This window comes from Euleptes europaea, chromosome 6 (assembly GCF_029931775.1).
Source record: "Euleptes europaea isolate rEulEur1 chromosome 6, rEulEur1.hap1, whole genome shotgun sequence".
Taxonomy (NCBI): domain Eukaryota; kingdom Metazoa; phylum Chordata; class Lepidosauria; order Squamata; family Sphaerodactylidae; genus Euleptes; species Euleptes europaea.
The window spans coordinates 99,819,518-99,842,616 of record NC_079317.1 but is presented as its reverse complement, the minus strand read 5'-3'; the positions used below and the strand labels follow the sequence as shown (position 1 = coordinate 99,842,616).

Below are 23,099 nucleotides of genomic sequence, written 5' to 3'. Positions count from 1 at the left end.
GTACACTGAGTTGTTGCAACTTTATGTTGCAACATTTGGTCTCTGATGGGCATATTAAGGCGTTGCTGTTTCATCACAGTATTGAATTTAAAAAATGCTGCCATGTCAGTACATGCTGGACGGCAATATATTCATTTTTAAAACAAGTTCATCCTGAGTTGTGTATGAGGAATCAGAGTTGTTCATCTCAAAGTTGTGGAAGGCCACTGAAAGTTAGACTAAGACTTGTAGCAAAAATCAGGTTTGATTTGCAAAGAAGCTAGCATTTTGTCAGATTATGCAGATAGGAGAAAGCTTGTTGAAGGCTTTCAAGGTCAGAGTTAATTGGTTCTTGTAGGTTATCCGGGCTGTGTGACCGTGGTCTTGGTATTTTCTTTTCTGATGTTTCGCCAGCAGCTGTGGCAGGCATCTTCAGAGGAGTAACACTGGAGAGTAACACTTCAGGAATAACACTGAAGGAGAGACACTGTTCTTCAGCGTTACTCCTCTGAAGATGCCTGCCACAGCTGCTGGCGAAACGTCAGGAAAGAAAATACCAAGACCACAGTCACACAGCCCGGATAACCTACAAAACCAAGGAGAAAGCTTGATTGCCTGAATATATACAGTAAGCAACTATTTTCCTCAGCATTATTATCAAACAATTTTATACTTTGTGTATTTTTAGCAAAACTGGCCTGCCCTTTATCATGCATATTCCTTACTCTGCATACCTTGTTCATAGGGGCTGGAGTGTTTCATGTGACATTACAATTAGTGTGCATAAGCATCTGCTAAATGCAATCAAAACATCTAATTTGTTGGAGTTTTTTTTTTAATGTCCCCGTAATTTGAAAGATATTTTTGTAACAGCTTTTTTTTGGGGTGGCCGGGACATTTGAAATACTTGATTGATAGTAACATATTTGGGAATAAAGTCACTGAGGCAAACTCAATTGAGCATTAAGCACTTACTAGTGCCATTCTAAGCTGGCACCACTTCTAAACCAACTGACTTTAGTGTACTTAGAAAGGTGTTACTCTGCTTAGGATAAGTCCCACTTACTTCAGTATGAGACATGTGAATAGGGCTGTGCCAACAGTTTGAGAATATATATTAAAAGTTTTGTGCAATAGCTAGCCATTAAAAATAATCCTCAGTTTTGCTGTGAAGAACCCTGCACTTGCAAAATCACCCCAATGTTCTCATAAAGACACAGCATAGAATCAGAACCATAGAATTCGTAAAATCTTATGACGTATGAATCATAGAATCATAGGTGGAAGGGACATAAGAAAAGCCATACTGGATCAGACCAAGGTCCATCAAGTCCAGCAGTCTGTTCACACAGTGGCCAACCAGGTGCCTCTAGGAAGCCCACAAACAAGACGACTGCAGTAGCATTGTCCTGCCTGTGTTCCACAGGCCCTAATATAATAGGCATGCTCCTCTGATCCTGGAGAGAATAGGTATGCATCATGACTAGTATCCATTTTTACTAGTAGCCTTGAATAGCCCTCTCATACATGAACATGTCCACTTCCCTCTTAAAGCTTTCCAAGTTGGCAGCCATCACCACATCCTGGGGCAGGAAGTTCCACAATTTAACTATGCAGGAAATTCACAACTGCCTCCCATCCACACCGCCAGTAACCCCTGCTCCATGTCTAGAAGATGGGGGAGGAACCCTCCAGGATCCCCGGCCAGTGTGGCCTGGAGGAAAACTACTTCCTGACCCTAAAGTGGCAATCAGCATTACCCTAGGCATGTAAGAAAGGGCCACAAGAGCCAAGTTCCTGCCCTCCCTCTCACGATCTGCCAAAGTTCACAAGTTCTAGCATGTGCTAGAATGAATCTTGAGTGGAAGAGGGATGTGAACCAATATCCTTATAAAAACAGAAATATTCCAGGGTGTTAATGCTTAGAATTGCTGGTTTTTAATTCTTACTTTAAAAAAACCCTTAAAATTTGACAACTGAGGTCTGCAAATAATATGCCATAGGCCCCAATTTATAGTTCCACATTTTCCAATCTTCCCAGTGTTATTCTGCTGTTCATTCCCTACTGCCCCAGTCTTGGAAAATGGAAAAACTTAATATTATATAGTATTTTATGAAGCTATAAGACATAGTTAGGGCTTAATCTTGAGGAGACTGGCTAATGTTGATTGTTGGATAGTTCACTATTGCAATCAGCACAGATCTACTTCCATACTGCTCTTAGAATATATGATATAATAGACTTCTAACAGCCAAGAATTATACAGAAGAGATGAAAGGATGAGATTCCTTCAAAAAAGAATCTTTTGAAGAAGAAACTAGTTTTATAAAGCGAAGAAAAACATGCACTGAAAGCAACTGGGAGAAACATCTTGCCTCACTAATTAGAGCAACTCCATTTCTTCTGTGCTCGTCATTTCCCAAGTATAAAACACTTTGTAATTTTCTGACTGAAAATGTCATAATCCAGTCCACTTTAATTCACTCCCTCCCAGGACTGCACTGTTTAGACGTTCTATTTCTCGTTTTATGATTTCATGCATACTTTTCATGTTCCTATGATATGCATTTGACCTTAAGGTGCCAGGAGTCTATGGCGAGAGAAGAGACCTGGCATGTACCACCAACCACTATGTTCACCATCCTCCCAGATGTTTTAATCTTGTACAGTGCAATCTTTTACAGTGCCAGTGTGGTGTAGAGGTTAAGAGAGATGGTTTGGAGTGGTGAACTCTGATCTGGAGAACCGGGTTTGATTCCCCACTCCTCCACATGAGCAGCGGAGGCTAATCTGGTGAACTGGTTTCCCCACTCCTACACACGAAGCCAGCTGGGTGACCTTGGGCAAGTTACAGCTCTGACAGAGCTCTCTCAGCCCCACCTACCTCACAGGTGTCTGTTGTGGCGAGGGGAAGGTGATTGTAAGCTGGTTTGAGTCTCCCTTAAGTGGTAGAGAAAGTTGGCATATAAAAATCAACTCTTTTTCTTCTAAACAGAGTCACATCTTTCTAAGTCACTAGGATTGCTGTAGTTTCTGCACATTAACCTTTCAGAATAAAACATGAACAGGGAAAAGCCCCTTGGTCCTCTTTCCTCAGATCTTCCAATAAAAGCACAGATGGTTGTTGGGGTTTAAACTGCCTTCCCACAAACAGTGCTGCTTAAGACTGAGACTGGCTCCCAGCTCTGAGTCTGAGGTTTTAGCAGTATAATCCAGAGGGGTGGGTGGGTTCACAAGTAGGAAAGAGGAATGATGCCATATTGCTTATCTTATTTTGCCCTTCCTCACCAGAGTTCAATTGCCACTGCCATTGATAGGAGTGAGGATATTCTTGAAGAGCATAGCAGTACATTTTGGGACTTGTTTCAAATTCTTCCATGCTCCAATAGGTTATTTCTTTAATATATGAAAGGAAGAATTCTAGGTGTGGACAGTGAAATGGCAGCTCTTTTTCCTCACTAATTTTTTTATCCCTATTACTAATAAAGGAAACACTCAGAATGCCCCCAACCTTACCTTTAAAATATAGGGCACGAGTATCTCATATCATACCAGTGCCTATGCTTTAGTCAATACACACAGAACAGTCAGCCACACACACATTGAGCCAATAAAGTTTATGGAACATATTAACAAAAACCATACAAATAAATACAAATATGTACACAAGGTGGTGTACAACCTAAGGCAGCTGTGCTGAAGAAGATCAATACTTTCAAACACGTATAGAAACAATCCTTTCCCATCATGCTGCCTCAAGTTATCAGTGAATGAGAGTCAAGCTTATCATACATCTTTGAGTGGTAGTTGGCCCTTTTGTGGAGGAGAAATGAGAGGGTACCCCCCTTCCATGTGCACTTCAAACAGTATGCAAGTGAGGCCTCCACACTGAACAAGGAAAGGCTTAAATTGCATGAACAGGTCCTGTGTGAGATTGGGCACCAGCATGTAAGCCCTAGCTTGCATGTTCTTTTAATTGCCTGGTGGAGAGGAGGGGCATTCACCACCACATGATGGGAAATAGTAATAACAAGAGAAGTCAAATTGAAACTATTCAACTGCTAAAATTCTAAATGGATCCTTTTTCTTAAGCTCATCCACCATGGAAACTTGAAAAGACACCTCTTTGCTTGCCGCTGAAGCAGCCACCTGAACAATGTCTCCCCCAAATTACCTGTGATTTTCACAAAAGTTATTACTTCTCATTTTAATTCAACAGTCCTGTTCTGCTTTAAACTGTCTTATTCCCAAAGCTGTTTTTCTCTCCCCATGAGGAAAAATATAGCTTGATGTCAGCCTTACATAAACAAGTGAGATGTCGTTATAAACGAAGCACAACAGTCGGCCTCCTTTCTTCCGCCTCTCTTGCATTTTAGACTGACCCTACCTGCAAATGTCACAACACAAACAGAACGTGCACAAAAGGAAACATTTTGAAGAACAGGGGAAAAAAAGATCTTCAAAATGCCCCAAATTCACTAACATCTGCCTAGCTCACCCACAAGACCCCAAATTCTTCTTCAGCACATTAATTGCCCTCAATCTGTGATGTATTCTTGAGGAACTTCTCATGTATGCATATATGCATCATACCAGGCTTCTCCTGAATGCCTTAGAGAGCTGAAAAACAACAAATATGGCTTTTACTACGTAAGAAGAAAGGATGGTAAACTTAAGGGGGAAAAAAACAGACAAGTCAAACATTTTCTGAGACAGTATGACAACATATACTTAATGGCATGACAGACCCACACCTGTTAATACTGATCCAGATGAATCATTAGAACTATAGAGAATTGCAATAGTCATGGGCCTATCATTAATCTCTCGAGTAACAGGATAGTCGACTGGCGGCCTAAAGACTACTCCCCGCCCCCCCATAAGAACATAACATAAGAAAGGCCCTGCTGGATCATACCAAGGCCCATCAAGTCCAGCAATCTGTTCACACAGTGGCCAACCAGGTGCCTCTAGGAAGCCACAAACAAGATGACTGCAGCAGCACCATCCTGCCTGTGTTCTACCGCACCCAAAATAATAGGAATGCTCCTCTGATACTAGAGAGAATAGGTATGCAGGATGACTAGTATCCATTCTAACTAATAGCCACGAATACCCCTCTCCTCCATGAATATGTCCACTCCCCTCTTAAAGCCCTCCAAGCTGGCAGCCATCACCACATCCTGGGGCAGGGAGTTCCACAATTCAACTATGCGTTGTGTGAAAAAATACTTCCTTTTATCTGTTTTGAATCTCTCGCCCTCCAGCTTTAGCAGATGACCCCGTGTTCTAGTATTATGGGAGAGGGAGAAAAACTTCTCCCTGTCCACTCTCTCCAAACCATGCATAATTTTATAGACCTCTATCATGTCTCCCCTTAGCCGCCTTCTTTCCAAGCTAAACAGCCCTAAGCGTCCTAACCACTCCCCATAGGACAGTTGCTCTAGTCCCCTAATCATTTTGGTTGCCCCACATACACACCTCGTCTAGCCCATCCAGTGCATGAGTTTAGATGCAGAACAGAACGAGAGGCTGAGGTGCACAATAAGCTACGTGTTGTGATGAAGCTCCTGTACCGGTTTGTGGTGAGAGGAGGTACAGAGACCTTTGTGTCTTGGTTCTCATGGGAGGGATTCAGTAGGTACAGCCAATGTTGCTGGGAGCCCCAGCCATTGAATAAATTCAAAATATGGCTCCTGCTACATAGTGATTGCCTACCAGGGCTCTAGTGATTCTTGAACTTCTCTGCCACCTGCTTTTTGCCACACAACAGAGACCCAATGAGGTACAGTAGTTACAGTGTTAGACTAGGACCCCATTGTGCCATGGAACCTGGTTGGATGACCTTGGGCCAATCACATACTCTCAGCCTAGCTGATCTCACAAGGTTGTTGTGAGAATAAAGTGGAGGAGAGGAGAACAATGTAGGCTGCTTTTGGTCCCCACAGGAGTATAAATGAAGTAAAAGATTAAAAAAAAAAACAGTTCATAAGATGTCTGTCATACGTACTGCAAAATGTCTCCAAAGGCAGTCAGCAGTGGCTTGCATTGGTAGGCAATGCCATGCTTGGCACAGAGGGATTTCACCAGAGGGGCCACTTTCCAGAAGTTGTGTCGAGGCATTGTGGGGAAAAGGCTGCAGAGAGAAGAAAATATGTAGTTTTTATAGAATCACATCACATTATGGAGCTACACAAAGAATTTGTTGCCCTTGATGGCCTTACTGGTGTTCAATCTGGAAGTTCAGATGGCCAGTAAACCAGTCATTGAAAAAGGATTGATCCACATTGCAGGTTGCTTGGAGCTGTAGAAAAACAAGACAGAATTAGGAGCAATGTATACCATATCTTTGTTTTCTGTAGTGGGGAAATGACAAACCACTCACTAGGTCATCAATGTAAAATTCCTAGTTCAGGAAACATAAATCACAATCTTGTGTAGGTTACCCTCTCTAGGTAGTACAAGGCATATATTAAACTAGTTTTTAGCAGTTTGAGACAAAAGCCTTTCCTGAGGTATAGCAAAGATGCAAGCAGATGAAAGGAGTGTATAGAATATTCAACATATAGCCCCATTAAATCATTAATGATGTCATTATAGGGTAAATTTATGTAACTTTTTAATCATTCTTTGAATTGCAGAGATTTTGTGTCACTGGGCTTGTTGGGGGAGGAGAAATAGGGAGAGAATACACACACACATATATGAAATTAATAGCCATAACAGGAGGGAAAATGACAAGAATGACTAGTGAAAGCTAAAGGCTCATCTTAAGTTACTCTGGTTCCTGACTGCAATGAAGTCATCTGAGCATGGTGCCAAACAATTACAAGCAGAACTTGAATTTGGAAGGGGTGGGATGACTTGATTTGTTACATCTTGGAGACTCTCTTCTGAATAGCAATAGTTGCAATCATGGATCTCAGAAACCAAAGCTTTGAAGAACTAGAAAGAGTCTTACCTGCATTGACAACCAGTCCATATTTTTATCATAATCAATTTGCATTGGGATGTGGTTCATTTGTGAAACCCAAATAAACCAAGAGGCCTCAAGAAACCTATGGAGTCAAATGCATATAAAGTATGTTACAAACTCCACACTTCTGATAACGGCTGTGTCACATTATTTGGTTTATCACATTGGTGAATTCTTATACACCCCATTCAAACTTATCACTTTGACAGGGTCAAATGCTATAATGTATTCAGCCTAATAGATTAGCCTGCTAGCTGACATTCACATGTGAGAAACATGCTTCCTCCAGTTTACCAGCACTGTAAAATTCTGACACAGCTTGCTTTACATAGCACTTGTGAGCATGTGTGCCATCATGTCACAGCCCACTTATGGCGACCCCAGCAAGGGGCTTCCAAAGCAAGTGAGAAGCAGAGGTGGTTTGCCATTGCCTTCCTCTGCAGAGTCTTCCCGAGAGGTCTCCCTTCCAAGTACCGACCTTGCTTAGCTTCCAAGATCTGATGAAATCGGGCTCTACCATGACACTTTCCCAACTACCGTGTTTCCCCGAAAATAAGACACTGTCTTATATTTATTTTTCCTCAAGAAGACACACTATGGCTTATTTTCAGGGGATGTCTTATTCCGAGGGAATCAGAACTGTCCTCCCTCTCGGCTCCCGTTCTCCCCTTACCACCCCCTTCCGGTCCCGCCCCCAGAGGCCCAGGCGCGCTGGTTGCTTGGCCTTTGAAGTGGCCGCGGGAGACTGCATCTGCTCAGCTGGGCTCCTCCTGGTCTTCTCCACACCAGCCCCGGGGTGCCTTATTTTCGGGGTATGGCTTATATTAAGCAAATGCTTAGAAATGCTGCTACGGCTTATTTTATGGGTATGTCTTATTTTCGGGGAAACACGGTATATAGCCAGTATCTTGCACAAACAACCCACATGTATGCAACACATAAAAGGTTACAAGGCTATTCTGTGGATACAATGCAGATACAAGTTAATTTTGCACAACTGAAGAATTTAACCTAAAATGAGAAGGCTCCGTTGACTGGAGGTCAAATATAATCAAAGTACCTTATAACTGGTAACAGAAGTATAAATTCTCAGCATATTTAAGATCAAACTTCAGTGGTGAATGATTTATAAAGTTCCACAGCAAAAAGAGGTCTTAATGTTACCTGGACAGCCAGTAATATGCCATAAACCATTTAAATCCCATGAGGGGTACGTAGATTAGACAAACTCTGATGTTGTAGGTCACAATCAATGCTAGTGCCTGTCAATGAGAAAGAAAAATGATAATCTTGATCAAGTTATGCCACAGACCTCTAAATGAAGCACCTCCCCCCTCCCTGCCTGGTGTTTCCAGATAACAAGAAGCATGCTTACCAGCCAATCTTTTCGCTTGATTGAGAAGTAGAACACAGAGAACTGGAAGAAGGGGACCAGCAAACCTGGACCTGCAACTATTGCAAGAAAGAAAAACCCAACAGCTATTAAGATCAAATACCTGTCTGTTTGCCCTCCTGTGAAGATGCTCTGGGTTTACAATTAAGTGTTTAATGCGGATGTGCACGAGCAACAAAAAACAAATTTGGATTTCGAAATTAGGATCCTTAGGATTTGCAATTTAGAAAATCCACAATTTCTGAATATCCAAAACTCAATTAAAGTCACTAGGAATAGCCATTTTCCACTTTAAAAAAAAACCCTGAACAATGCAAATGCCACCAGGGCAACACTGGGAAAGGCACCACAGAGTAGAGGACAGCTGCTGCTGGGGAGAGGAGAAATACCATGGGCAGCAGCAGCGGCAGGCAGGCTGGAGAAGCTGGCAGGAGACAGACAGTGAGGGTGGGTCAGAACTGCCCCACATTTCTGGAGTAGCAGTTGGAAGAAAGGAAGGGGTAGAGGGGAGGCAGCAGACTGAAGCATGGCATACCCTATACTGTGGACGGGAATGTGTCACTTTCTCTTATTCAAAAGGCACCCCAGGGAAGCCCAACGGCAATGTTCCTGCAGACATCCCTATGCACCCACGAGGGTAATATTTGCATAGTGTTTTAATTAAAATGTAAAATGCACCCACTGCCTCTACCATGCGGTTTCATATTGCTGGCAGACTCTCCCCAAAACATAATTCACACACACACAATCTATTATCTAAATCTATCTATCAAACCTTATCCATATGTCTGATATAACCTCAAAGGGCCTAAACTTAATATAAAGTTTTCCTACTAATCTACATTGAGTTTATATTATTCCTAATATATCCTGATGGGTAGAGATGGAATCAAATATAAAAAAGGGCACAAAGCAGACTTTTCAGCATGTAGAGCAAATGGTCAGGAAACTGCAGGGGAACTATAAGAAGCTATGCTTGGAAAGTACCTTCTGGTGCCTGTGCCTGCTTCAGGATTTCATAAGTGCAGACAGACATCACTCACAGGCTTTGCTCTCACCCTGTTCCCTCCTCCCTTGGCAAGACCATGGCAGCACCAATCAGGGGACATGGAATTCTCTACCACCACCCTTGGTGCCAGGCTCTCTGAGGAATGTTTCAGTTTCCTTCCTCAAGAAGCCGGGCCAAGCTGCATGAGGAATAGGTTTCATTTTTCCCTCTTGCAAGTAGCTTAGCCTACTTTCTAAAGGAATCAATGGGACTCCAAATAATAGGCACTCTGAATATTGAGAACTATGACAGCTGGACTTGGAGTTATTTGTAACTGCTCTGAAGATAGCATTATTCAGTGCATCCCTAGTATCTAATGCTTCATACCTACTAGTTCCTTCTCATGCTGCTGTTTCTTTCTTCTCACTGCACAAATTGCCATATTGTTCTGCTACATCATAATATGTCTCAACCATCTGCATTTATCCTACATCCTTTGGCCATGAATCCTTTGGCTGGCTTGGGGTGCTATATTCTGGGGTCTCTCCCTATGCCCCCTTAGAAGGTATTAAGTCAGTTAAGACAATGAGATTAAGTGATAAATGAGCGGGGAAACTGATATTTTTGTATGACAGGGATACTTACTGAAGAAGTACTTGTGTTGATGGTTGTAAGGCATGAACTTCTTTTTCCGCATCCCAAGCTTTGAAGAAAGAGATACCAGCAGTTCAGCAAGACTACAGACATCTATTCCCTGCCGTTCTTTTCTCAGTCTCTGAGCGACACCAATTACACTACTATAGGTATCCTCAGAATATTATCTTCATTTTTCCTCTGGTACCTCCCTGAGATACACACTGGCATATTTGAGGAATGCAAATGAAATTGTCATCAGGGCTACATCATTAACTTCTAAGAGCAGAGATTTCTGCTGGTGTGTGCTCTGGTTAGAGCAAGGGTTGGTAAATGTCAGCCATTAAGAAAGGCTTGTCTCCAGAAACATACTCTGCCTCAGCCAAACATGGCTGCTTTTCTCCCCTGCCAATGCAGCTCCCATTGCATACCACTTATGATAAAGGACAAATCAGTACTGAGAGGATTACATAAAGTGATTCAGCCACCTTGAACATTTTGATGCAAAGGTGGTATGAAAACCTTTAAAATAATTAGATATTTAAAAACGAAACAATTAGCTGCACAAAATATAGTTGGTATAGGCCTAGGGTGCCCTTTGAATGAATGACTCAATTAATCAGTCTGTTATAAGTCAGCAAATAATTCTGAGCAAAACCCTTGAGAAATGTCACTAGTCTTATATAGTTTTCCTTCCCTCAAAGTTTCTTGTTTGCTTGAACCTTTCAGGAACATCCAAATTCACCTCCAAGTGTCACTTAAGGCAAAATTTGGGGGCAACCCTGCCTTTGAATTTTAGATGTAGCTCCCCAGCTTTGGCAGAAATGATAATAAAACTAATGGGAACTGGATCTCGGAAGCTAAGCAGGGTCACTACTTGGAAGACTCTGCAGAGGAAGGCCCTGCCAAACCACATGCTTTGAAAGCCCCTTGCTGGGGTCACCATAAATCCATTGTAACTTCACAGCACTTTACACAAACACACAAAATGGAAACTGAGATCCAAGTTCCTGGGCTTACAAAAGGCCTTTGTATCTTTTTCCTTTGCAATAGCCCAATATGACTCCCTTACACTAGTACTTGGACAGGGATACTTCTTTCCATTCTGTCTCTGTTCTGGCCACCCATGTGAATGGCATCAAGAGATATTAACTCTCACCCGAATCTAGAACCTTCAGTTCTTAAAGCAGGTCCCAGGATGGGTGACAGTAGGACAGAAATGTACATGAAGGATTTCTACACAGCTGAATTAGATCTACCGCTACCCGGGGGTGGGGAAGGCAGGATACAATTTTCCCCAATAAATAAGGGTGTGACAAAGATTTTTTTTTTTTACATATTGAGAAAGAAGATGAAGGTGTATGCATATCTAAGAGGATTCTGAAGCACCTGCCAAATAGGACAACAACCAGCACAGACTGTTACACCTAGTCTTGTGACCATAGTTGTCTCCTGCAATTTGTCCAATGCTGATGAAACAGCTTGTTTGTTTTCCATTCCTTCTGCCTGCACTTACTAGGATATCTTCAGCAATACATCATAAAAGTCTGTGTGGTACAGTGTTCAAAGTGTTGGATAAGAATCTGAGAGACACAGGTTTGAATCCCCACTCTGCCATGGAAGCAAGAGAATGATGTAAGCTGCTCTGAATCCCCATTGGGGAGAAAGGCAGAGTATAAATAAAGCAAATAAACAAACAGCAATAAAAACTCAGCAAATGTACCTCTGCAGACAGTTTTTTCCCCAAAGCAAACACAATGGGGTGCATGTTAAGATCAGGATCTTTACGAAAGCAATTGGGCTTGGCATGGTGCTGGAAATGCAGGTTATTCCACCATTTAGCTGGCATTCCCTATAAAAAAGGAGAACACAGAACTGAGTAGCATTCAAGCTCATGGGGCTATTGGAGCGGAAATTATTTTATTCATTGCTCTAAGGCAAAGAATACCTACTTTCATTAGGCTCATTAAGATTGTGTGTACCACATGATTCCACTTCGAGTTGCTGAAGACAGAAAGGTGTCCTAAGTCATGCTGGAACCAGTTCATTTGGCACTGTAAGAAAAAAAAAAGTTACAAAAACAACTTCCCTGCTCAATTTATGCAGAACAAGAACAATGAAAACATATTTTATAACCCAGACAATCATCATGCCATGGTGTGTCCCCTCTCCAAGGATTCCTTTTAAAATTGATTGAAGTAGATTCTAAAGACATCATACAAGTGTACGTGTGTGCGTTAAGTGCCGTGAAGTCGCTTCCGACTCATGGCGACCCTATGAATCAATGTCCTCCAAAATGTCCTATCTTTGACAGTCTTGCTCAGGTCTTGCAAACTGAGGGCTGTGGCTTCCTTTATAGAGTCCATCCATCTCTTGTTTGGTCTTCCTCTTTTCCTGCTGCCCTCAACTTTTCCTAGCATGACCGTCTTTTCTAGTGACTCTTGTCGTCTCATGATGTGACCAAAATACGATAGCCTCAGTTTAGTCATTTTAGCTTCTAGGGTCAGTTCAGGCTTGATTTGATCTAGAACCCACTGATTTGTTTTTTTGGCAGTCCACGGTATCCGTAAAACTCTCCTCCAACACCACATTTCAAAGGAGTCTACTTTCTTCCGGTCAGCTTTCTTCACTGTCCCCATTTCACACCCATACATAGTAATAGGGAATACAATAGCATGAATTAACCTAATCTTGGTGGCCAGTAACACATCCTTACACTTCAGAATCTTTTCTAGTTCCTTCATGGCTGCCCTCAATCTCAGTCTCAATCTCCTTCGGATTTCTTGGCTGCAGTCTCCCTTTTGGTTGATGATGGAGCCAAGGAATAGAAAGTCTTCAACAATTTCAATTTCCTCATTGTCAACCTTAAAGTTGTGTAATTCTCCTGTAGCCATTACTTTTGTCTTCTTGATGTTCAGCTGTAGTCCTGCTTTGGCACTTTCGCTTTTAACTTTCAGCAGAAGTCGTTTCAAATTTTTCTGCCATTAATGTAGTATCATCCGCATATCTCAAATTGTTAATGTTCCTCCCTCCAATTTTCACTCCACTTTCATCTAAATCTAATCCAGCTTTCCTAATAATATGTTCTGCATATAGATTGAAGAGATAGGAAGATAAAATACTTCCTTGCCTAACACCTTTGCCAATTGGAAACCAAGTGTACCTACACTTCACAAACGAAGTCCATGCCTGATATTGTTCCTTTCGGGTACACACATTCCATCATTTGTTTTTTTAAAAAGATGGGGCTCAGCTATAAATACACACTTTGTCGCAGACCCTGTTCTGGCAATCAGTCATGGCTGAGGACAAGCATCCCAATCATGCATTCTCTATGCAACCTGAAGCAAAATGGAGCCCCAAATAACAGTTTGGGAGGCCAAAGTTCCAAGACCTGCCTCCATTCTCTGAAAAAGGTCCTAGAGCACCAAGCACCAGTAAACATGGTTTCTCTTGTAGCAGGCGGTATCTACATTATGTCTGGGGCATCCGCTCATGTGCCCAGGGAGGGCCATCTGCCCAGTATTCTCTCAGTTAGCCTGTCCTGCCCATTTTGATTCTGTCACAGTAGGGAGAGGAGTTCCAACCCTTGGATAGCTTTGCCATGGAGACTCTAGCTGCCCTACTGAATAGTAATAATAATAAAGTCTGGGATAAAGGCTAGCAGGGTTTAGATAGTCTCCCCTCCCCCATCTTTAATAAGTTATATGTAAAATGGGATTTTAATGTATCAGAACTGAACCTTAGAAATTAAACAACAACAATGCAGGTACTTATGTCACTTCCATATGGAACTCTTTCTCTGCACCCCCTCCCCCAACTGCAGTGTTGCATCCAGCTTCTAAATGAATTCACCAACTTTGTGGGTTTTCACTGGCTCCACTGTGGTTTTCCACAAACCTACTTTGGTACAATCTATTTCCAAAGTGGGTCTTGGGAAACCATGTATGGGAAAGTGCAATTTTGTACCTCCTCACCTACCTTTGGCATCATTCTCCTAGCATCTGCCATCCCAGGCAGATAGGCTGTTTTTTAATGACTGGTTGTAGACATATTGCTACACTATTCTTACATTATCACCATATATCTACTCCTGATAAAAAAAGAAAAACCCATCAAAAAGAGCACCAGTGGAAGGCTTTAAGAGGGGAGTGGACATGTTCATGGAGGAGAGGGATATATACTTGGCTAGTAGTCAAAGTGGATACTAGTCATGATGCACACCTATTCTCTCCAGGATCAGAGGAGCATGCCTATTATATTAGGGCCTGTGGAACACAGGCAGGATGCTGCTGCGGTCTTCCTAGAGCCTGGTTGGCCACTGTGTGAACAGACTGCTGGACTTGATGGGCCTTGGTTTGATCCAGCATGGCTTTTCTTACGTTCTTATGTTCAGTGGCTTGGGATATGGCAAGCAGGAGGGGGTCCTCCACTGCTGCTTTGAATTGCATTTGCAATGAGAGGAAAAGCATGAGCAACTTTAGTGGACCTAACTCAAATTAATCTATGGATTCACGTAAATGCTAGCAAAAATACAGCTTTGAACTTCTTGATTTAAACAGCAGCCCACTCATGTCAAAAGGCAAACTGCCATAGAATCTGCCACAAGAGTCTTTATCATGTGGCAAGAGGCAATTATATTTCTTACAAGGTCAAAACCTGCAGTACCACAAAGAGCTAATTGTGTGGTCCCATGGACTGTGGCCTAAATCTGTAAAACCCTTCGAAACCTTGAAAGCAAATGGAAGATCAGGCTAATTTCCAGGATTGTATGGTGTCCTCGGTACTGTACCTGAGCAGTAGTAAATAATGCAACGCCTATGAAGAATGGTACTAAAGATGATCCAAAGTACCAGATGGTCAACCAAGCACCAACATCCAGTAGCACAATATGGAGGAAAGTTAGTAAGAAGAAGAGACTGTTGGGCTTTAGGAGTCCCGTCTTCTCAACAGTGGATCGCAGCTTCCGGAAGTCCTCTACTATCAGTTGCTGCGGGAAGAAACAGAAAATTTCTCTTGTTCTCATTTGACAGGGAAAAATACAGACAGTTGAGAGGATGTTTGTTTTTTATTCAGAATGTTGGAAATCTTTAAGAGGATAATTTCTGCTTATCGTCATTAGGATACACATTTGCTCAGCTCTAATACCTGCTGCCATTGTTGCAGTGTTAAGGACTGTACTGTGGCATTACCTCTACTATCAAGTCTGATTATCTGGTCACCGCAACATTTGAGGAAACTCCTGGTTCTCTATATCTACACATCTTCATTGACTGGTATTACCAAGGAAAAACCATAAGCAGCTTGAGATTATCTAGCCATAGTACAAGAGTAAGAGTTATGCCATAACTCATGCAGCTAATTTCTTAGCTCCTTCTCAACAATTGATATGCAAATGTCAGATTGCTTATCTGTTATTGGTGATTATCTTGATTTTCCCTGATGAGCTTTGCAAGTACACATAACTATGACCTGGAAACTTCAAGAACTAGATGCATCTCTGAGGGGGATGTGTTTTTTTTCCTGCCCAAAAGCAATAATGAGTTTAATTGTTGTGGTTTCTTCCCCCTCCCCAAATGCTGGGATCCGATGAGGGTGGTGAGAGTTGTCCAATAGTTTAGAGAAGCCTAACCCTCCTAATTGGATACGAGATTACCAAGGAAGGACAGGGTTGGGTTGCTATGCAGAGGCAGGTAATGGCAAACCACTTTTGTTCGCCTCTTGCCTTGAAAACCCTATTGGGTCACCTTAACAGTGCAATCCTAAGAAGAGTTTTTCCAGTCTAAGTCCACTGAACTCTGTTTAGGATTGTACTGTTAAGTTAGCAATAACCTTATGGCACTTTCCATCTATCATACTGTTGACATATACAAGATATTATTACTGGTACTATGTAGTTTGGTTCAAGAATAATATGGAATAAATGTCTACAGCTTACAAAGGCATCAATATGTTTATTGTTTAAATTTGGTTCACAATTAATTTGCTACAGTATACTAGTGAAGTGTTCAATAATTGCTATAAATTCTAACTTGGTATCCGAATAAGCTGGTGATTGTATTGTAACTTTTTATGTCTAAATAATATACTTAATTTTTTAGATACAAAATTTGTGCTGTTTACTTTCATCTTTCCCCCTTAATTATATAGCAAAAACTAAAATACATGTGTGAAAAGCTGGAACAATGTGTAATTCTCTATTTGTAGGGTATGTTCACAGTTTTGGTTGTAGAAACCAATTCTTATGAAAAGTTCAAAACTAAGTATTCCATGCTTTGCAAGCAGGAACGTAAGCTTAGGTGTGATAAAAAGTAATATTACATACTTTTCATTTTCTCCTGAAGGTCTCCAAGAAAAAAGGTACATGGTGTCAAAATTTCTGGACATTTTAATCTCTGTTTCTGATACATGCATCCAACACTGCTGTTGGTGTTTGAAAGAAGTCTTTTTTATAAGTTAGTTCACACATTAAATTTGCTAATAAAAGATAATACTAGGTTCATTTTATTTTTCTGTGGGATCAATTGGGCATAGAGTTTCCAGCAGGCCTGGAGAAAATCCTGTATCAAAGGGACAGGACATTTATGTGTGAAAATGAAGCTTTTCATGGCATAATGACAGCCCATTAAGCCATTGTTAAAGGGACAGGCATTTTTCCCCAAGAAGTTGGCAACCCTAGCTGGTCATCTGTCATGCAGAAGAGGACAGCTCTACAAGTATAGAAAGTGTGGACAGCAATACAGTAACTATTTGGCAGAAAGATTCCTCATTGTAGGTTTTACGTCATAAGGTCACTATTCTAGTTTTGGCTTCTTAGTTGCTATATTATGGAATGTAGATGAGATTATGCTTTTAGAAATCCTAGAACACTCTACTAACAAGATAATATAATTCACTGTTCAGTGTGAAAAGTAGTTGCCAACCTTTTGGAGCCTACAAGCACCTTTGGAATTCTTTTTAATTGTTTTTTAATTATGAAAGATACAAAGGATAGCAAAAATGAAGAAAAAATAAACTGGAAATTCTGACACAGGGTGGTAGGCGCAAGCACAAAATGCTTGCTTGCATGAGGTGGAGCCAACCACAAAATGTCAGGGAGTGACATTATGCACAACTCTATAATGAAATCTTCATCATCTTCAGGCAGTACCTCTGTTTAACAGGATGCCTTTTAAACAATATGGTATTTTAAAAAGTATTTTTTCCTTACACACAGCTTATCTTGAGTCACTTTTTTAGAAATCACGCAACCAATCTTCACTGGCCAGTAAGAAGCCTGGCTGGGTAAAAGCCCCATCTGGCCTGGCCTACTCTGAGCACCAGGGAAGGTGTCAGTAGGCCCCATGGTGCCCATGGGAACTATGCTGGGGATCACTGGTGTAGAGTTTCAGATGCGCCATACACCGAGATGTAGTATTTTGCCCACAAATGTAAGTTCAGGCTTTTTCTTACCTCTCAATTATGAAACTATACATCATTTTCTCATTCTGACCTTGGAAGAACACTCACATTTTTGTTGGGCTCAGAGTTAGGTTGATCTGGTGCCAGCTCCCCAATCAGTAATGACTTCAAGTACTTGCTCACTTGGCCTTTATCAAGGTGGAATGCCATGAATGCATCCTAAGGAGGGGGAAAAGGTCACAAAATAAAATAGAATTGTCCCTCCTCTTAGATGCTTGCTCAGTACCAGATTAGTAATATTTTAGGCATCATGCAGCATTTTTTTAAATTCCATAAGCCTTTGCATGATCTGTACCTAACCATGAAATCTTTCAGCGTGGATCTCCGGTTCCTTTTTATAATGGTTAATGTGCACATGGTTCTTAAGCTATGTCTATTAAAATAATAACTTTAAAACATCTTTAGATTTGTACCTAGTCAAATGCATTGATCACACAGGCAGCATTTTCTATTTACATGCAGCAATTTTGTACTGTGTGAAGTATAATTGTATCCCTCTCAGTTCTATTGAAATCAATGCGCTTGGACTGGAGTAACTCTGCTGAGGATTGCACTGTAAAATACTGTACATCTCCTTTTTCAAAAGTCCCCTCTGTTTCACATAAGACTATTTAGTCTTTCTAGGGTGAATTCCCTTTTGTCTCTAAGGCCTTTAAAGTGCTCACATTTCTCCTTCCAATTTATTTATTTAAAACATTTCTATCCCAATTGATCACCTTAACTGCAAGGCAGCTAACAATAAATAAAATGTATATTATTTATTTAGAAAATGCATATGCTGCTTCTCTGGGGACCTGCTTGAGGTGGCTCACAAAGTAAAAACAAATCTAACAAAATCATTTTAAAAAACCAATACAATTACCAATATTAAAATGAGCCTTTGATTCCTGTACTGCTTTGTGCAGATACGTACACGTCTCTAAGATTTAGAAATAGTGATTGAAGACCATAATATGGAAATTCACAGTGACTCACAGCAAATCACTAAGCAGAGTTACACCCTTCTAAGCCACTGACTTCAGTGAATTTAGCAGGGTGTAACTCAGTTTAGGATTGCACCAAGAGTCACACCCTTTCTTCTAAACAGGCATGGGCATACATTCTTAACTCATCTTTTTAATATGCATTTTTATCACAAGCATGATCATTAACACCCACCACATGCCACACCCCTCAACATATATGTACACTTGCATAATTCTCTCTGTCACAAATACATACTCTCTTCCTGCATGCACAAAGAACAAATAGCCAGGAAGATGTTGCTGGAAACACAAACCAATTTTCTCCATAATTTCTACTGCAGTATAGGTAGGAGTTGGTTCCTGATTGCTATTGAACCACCTAATTGAAAATTATTTTCAGCAATTAAATAATAATTTTTTTAAATCTCAAAAGTTAGGAACTATATAAAGATCATAGGGAGAGGGGAAGGGACACAAAGAAGGGAGGAGAGACAGAGATTGGGAGGCTTGGGATATAAGGTACATTTTCAAATACTGTTTAAATCATGCAAGGAAGGAGAGATGTAGATGTCCAGAGAGTTCAATGCAGAGAATTCCAGAGTAGTAAGTAGCAACTGACAGTAATATAGCCAGGCAGCCCACAAATTCAGCTGCTGCTGAGGTGTGGGGTTTGGTTCACCTATTGATCAAAGTAATGGAAGGAAGGAGAGCTGCAGGCATGCCTCTGCTCAGTTAGTCTAAAATCACATTCCTCTGCACAATCCAAGTTTGGGTCCACTTGTTCTCCTCTGTTTCCAAACTTGTCCTTGCAAAGACATCCTTAGGCAGCATTTCTACAAATAAACTTCAGATATAACCATAGTGGCCCTAGTGCTTTGTGCAAACATACACGTCATCAGAGTAAGCATGGTACCAACCACTAAAAGGTGTGTATGGGAAGGTGCACTAGTGATATTTCCAAGGCTGGATTTGACCCTTTTATGTAGATAAATGGGCAATATTTCACACAGCACCTCCCTCCCCTCAAAAGCCAACTGAGAAGATCTTCATATACAATGACTTTATATCTTTTTACCAGCAGAAGGATTGATGGGAAAAGAGGCAGCAGGAGGATAGGGAAGCAGAACAAAAGCTAGGATAAACAGACTTTCTACTGAGTTTGCTTTATGTTTAGAAGGGTCACAAAATATTAGCATTAACAACACCAAGTCTTAAGATAAATATAAAGAGTTTGAAAATGTTATAAAAAATACTGTTCGCACTTTGGCCCTTTTAGCTGTGAAGATGTCTTCCAACTATTTATAAGCCGTGGTATCCAAAACCCTTTTAAAGCGATGCTTTTAATAACATTTTCAAACTCTTAATACATAGCTGGGAATACAAAGTGCGGTAACCCCCATAAAGTCTCACTGATTTAAGTACAACTTCCATAGAAAGCATTTTATTAATTTAGCAACTTTTACACCTCCTTTCCAGGAAACCCGTCTACTTGCCTTGGATGACCAATTGAGAGGCCATGGAAGAAGTGAGAAATTACCAAATTTTAATAGGGTTGCCAGGTCCCTCTCTGCCACCGGCGGGAGGTTTTTGGGGCAGAGCCTGAGGAGGGGAAAGGAGGGACTTCAATGCCATAGAGTCCAATTGCCAAAGCGGCCATTTTCTCCTGGAGAACTGATCTCTATTGGGTGGAGATCAGTTGTAATAGCAGGAGATCTCCAGCTACTACCTGGAGGTTGGCAACCCTAAATTTTAGTTGTGTGGAACTCTGCGTCATAAAACGATCATGCGGCAACATCATGCCAACATTACAGCATCCTAGTATTATAAGCGAACTGGTGGATCCTTGAAAAAGAAAAAAAAACAGAGATCTCAAGAATATGGAGAGGTGGTTCCAAGATCTTGCTTTACCCCACAGCGAGCTAGGGGAGGCCACCCTTCCCCTGGCGCCGTGTGCCAGTCATGACAGTAGAAAAAGAGGAGGAAGCCCACCGTCCGTCCGTCCCCCGAAACCACGAAGGCCCCAGCACTCCCCCTTCGCCAGGAAAGGCAATTATGCACTCATCATTCACCAAATGCAGAGGAAGTCTGAGGACCGTCCTAGCGAAGAGCAGACAGAGATCCAGCCACAGTTCTGGCCTCGTATGCTTGGTAATTAGCAGCGCGTTCCAGCGCTGAAATGCCCCGCATTATTTTTATATACACACACACACACACTTTATATATATATATATATATATATATATATATATTTATATATATATATATATATATGTGTGTGTGTGTGTGTGTGTGTGTATATATATATATATACACACACATATATATATACATACATACATATATATATATATATAATGTGTGTGTGTATATAAAAATACTGCAGGGCATTTCAGCGCTTGAACGCGCTGTATATATATGTGTGTGTGTATATATATATAGATATACACATACACACACATATATACACACACACACATTATATATATATGTGTGTGTGTGTATATTATATATATATATATATTGGGGGGGGGGAATTTTTCACGATGAACCGTCGTTCAGGAAGAGACTGCGAAGCCGGCGCATACCTGCTCCGCATTCCTTAAAAGAGCCCCTTGGAGTCTGCGCCGCCGCCGCGAAGAATCCCCTCAAGGAACCATGCGAAAATCACAGCCGCGCGTTAGCTATGCAACCGGCGATTGCTAACGGCTATGCAAACAAGGAGCGGGCGGGATTTCTCCTTTTGCCTCGGGACCGCGAATTGTCATTTTAAAGGTCTCATTTTTTTAAAGGAGCTTGGAGCGAGCTTCCAAACCGACCCCGCGCAAACGGCCTTCGTCGGGGCGCGCGGTGGGAAACCCCCCCCCCTCGCCCCACCCCCCACCCCTTCTCACCGTGGCGTCCTGCCCGGCGTAGTGCCGGATCAACCGGGAGCCCCCCGGGTGCCGCTTGTGGAAGCGGCTGACGTCGTAGACCTTCCTGTCGATCACCAGCCAGCGATCCTCGCCAGGCTGGATCCGGCCCGCGCGCAGCCCGACCTCCTCCCAGGTGAAGAAGCGGCGGGAGCAGCTCCCGCCGCTCTCCGCCTCCTTCACGCCAGGGTCGCTGCTGAGCTGTGGAGGAGCCATCCGCGCCAGGCCAGGCTCCCCGCCCGTTACCACCCCTCGACGACGCGGCTCTCACAGGACCGCAAGAAGGCGCCTCGGCCGCCGCGCCACAAGTGAGGGGGGCCAGCGCTCTCCGGAGAGGATCCTTCTCCTCAGAGACTCCTCTTCGGCACCCGATTGGCCGCGCGGCGGCGGGCGGCCGCGTTCCGAAGACGCGATTGGCTACCGCGCGCCGCCCTCAGGCCTCGCGCGGGCTCTCAAACCGCGCCTGTGTGGCAACTGAAGCGCTTCGTGCCGTGGGCGGGGCCGCCTCTCCTCAGTGGCGGCGTTGGGGCCGTTGGGGTCGCCCTCCTCGAATTGGGCAATGGAGAAAGCTGACAGGAAGAAAGGGGGTTCCTCGACGTGCGGGGTTGGAGGAGAGTTTTATGGACGCCGTGGACCGCCAAAAAGACAAATCAGCGGGCTCGAGATCAAATCTGAGAGGGAGAAAGTGGATTCCTTGTGAAATGTGGCGTTGGAGGAGAGTTTTATGGATGCCGTGGACCGCCAAAAAGACAAATTAGCGGGCTCGAGATCCAATCTAGGTCCATGGAGAAAGCTGAGAGGGAGAAAGCGGATTCCTTGAAATGTGGCGTTGGAGGAGAGTTTTATGGACGCCGTGGACCGCCAAAAAGACAAATGAGTGGGCTCGAGATCCAATCTGAGAGGGAGAAAGTGGATTCCTTGTGAAATGTGGCGTTGGAGGAGAGTTTTATGGACGCCGTGGACCGCCAAAAAGACAAATTAGCGGGCTCGAGATCCAATCTGAGAGGGAGAAAGTGGATTCCTTGAAATGTGGCGTTGGAGGAGAGTTTTATGGACGCCGTGGACTGCCAAAAAGACAAATTAGCGGGCTCGAGATCCAATCTGAGAGGGAGAAAGTGGATTCCTTGTGAAATGTGGCGTTGGAGGAGAGTTTTATGGACGCCGTGGACCGCCAAAAAGACAAATTAGCGGGCTCGAGATCCAATCTGAGAGGGAGAAAGTGGATTCCTTGTGAAATGTGGCGTTGGAGGAGAGTTTTATGGACGCCGTGGACTGCCAAAAAGACAAATTAGTGGGCTCAAGATCAAATCTGAGAGGGAGAAAGTGGATTCCTTGAAATGTGGCGTTGGAGGAGAGTTTTATGGATACCGTGGACCGCAAAAAGACAAATTAGCGGGCTCGAGATCCAATCTAGGTCCATGGAGAAAGCTGAGAGGGAGAAAGCAGATTCCTTGAAATGTGGCGTTGGAGGAGAGTTTTATGGACGCCGTGGACCGCCAAAAAGACAAATTAGCAGGCTCGAGATCAAATCTAGGTCCATGGAGAAGGCTTAGAGGGAGAAAGTGGATTCCTTGAAATGTGGCGTTGGAGAAGAGTTTTATGGATACCGTGGACTGCCAAAAAGACAAATTAGCGGGCTCGAGATCAAATCTGAGAGGGAGAAAGTGGATTCCTTGAAATGTGGCGTTGGAGGAGATTTTTATGGATACCGTGGACCAACCAAAAGACAAATTAGTGGGCTTGAGATCAAATCTAGGTCCATGGAGAAAGCTGAGAGGGAGAAAGTGGATTCCT

General features: G+C 42.6%; 1 protein-coding gene across 1 annotated transcript; it reads right to left on the bottom strand.

The window, feature by feature from the left end:
- Positions 1-4,443: 4,443 nt before the first annotated feature.
- LOC130479316 (acyl-CoA (8-3)-desaturase-like) lies at positions 4,444-21,521 on the bottom strand. Its single transcript, XM_056851702.1, has 12 exons — positions 21,288-21,521; positions 17,480-17,590; positions 14,763-14,960; positions 11,923-12,024; positions 11,694-11,822; positions 9,983-10,040; positions 8,332-8,408; positions 8,121-8,218; positions 6,942-7,038; positions 6,205-6,284; positions 5,991-6,116; positions 4,444-4,600 (listed from the first exon to the last, which is right to left on the bottom strand). The coding sequence occupies exons 1-12, from the start codon at positions 21,519-21,521 to the stop codon at positions 4,549-4,551; spliced, it is 1,362 nt and encodes a 453-aa protein (XP_056707680.1). The 3' UTR covers positions 4,444-4,548.
- Positions 21,522-23,099: the final 1,578 nt, after the last annotated feature.

What these genes read in the sequence shown, in the direction of transcription:
- LOC130479316 (XM_056851702.1), bottom strand. Translation starts at nt 21,521, where the DNA reads ATGGCTCCTCCACAGCTCAGCAGCGACCCTGGCGTGAAGGAGGCGGAG. An exon ending in TCAAGCGAAAAGATTGGCTG is followed by an intron (nt 8,219 to 8,331) that starts GTAAGCATGCTT and finishes TCTCATTGACAG; the next exon opens with GCACTAGCATTGATTGTGAC. An exon ending in TGGACTGGTTGTCAATGCAG is followed by an intron (nt 6,285 to 6,941) that starts GTAAGACTCTTT and finishes GTTTTTCTACAG; the next exon opens with CTCCAAGCAACCTGCAATGT.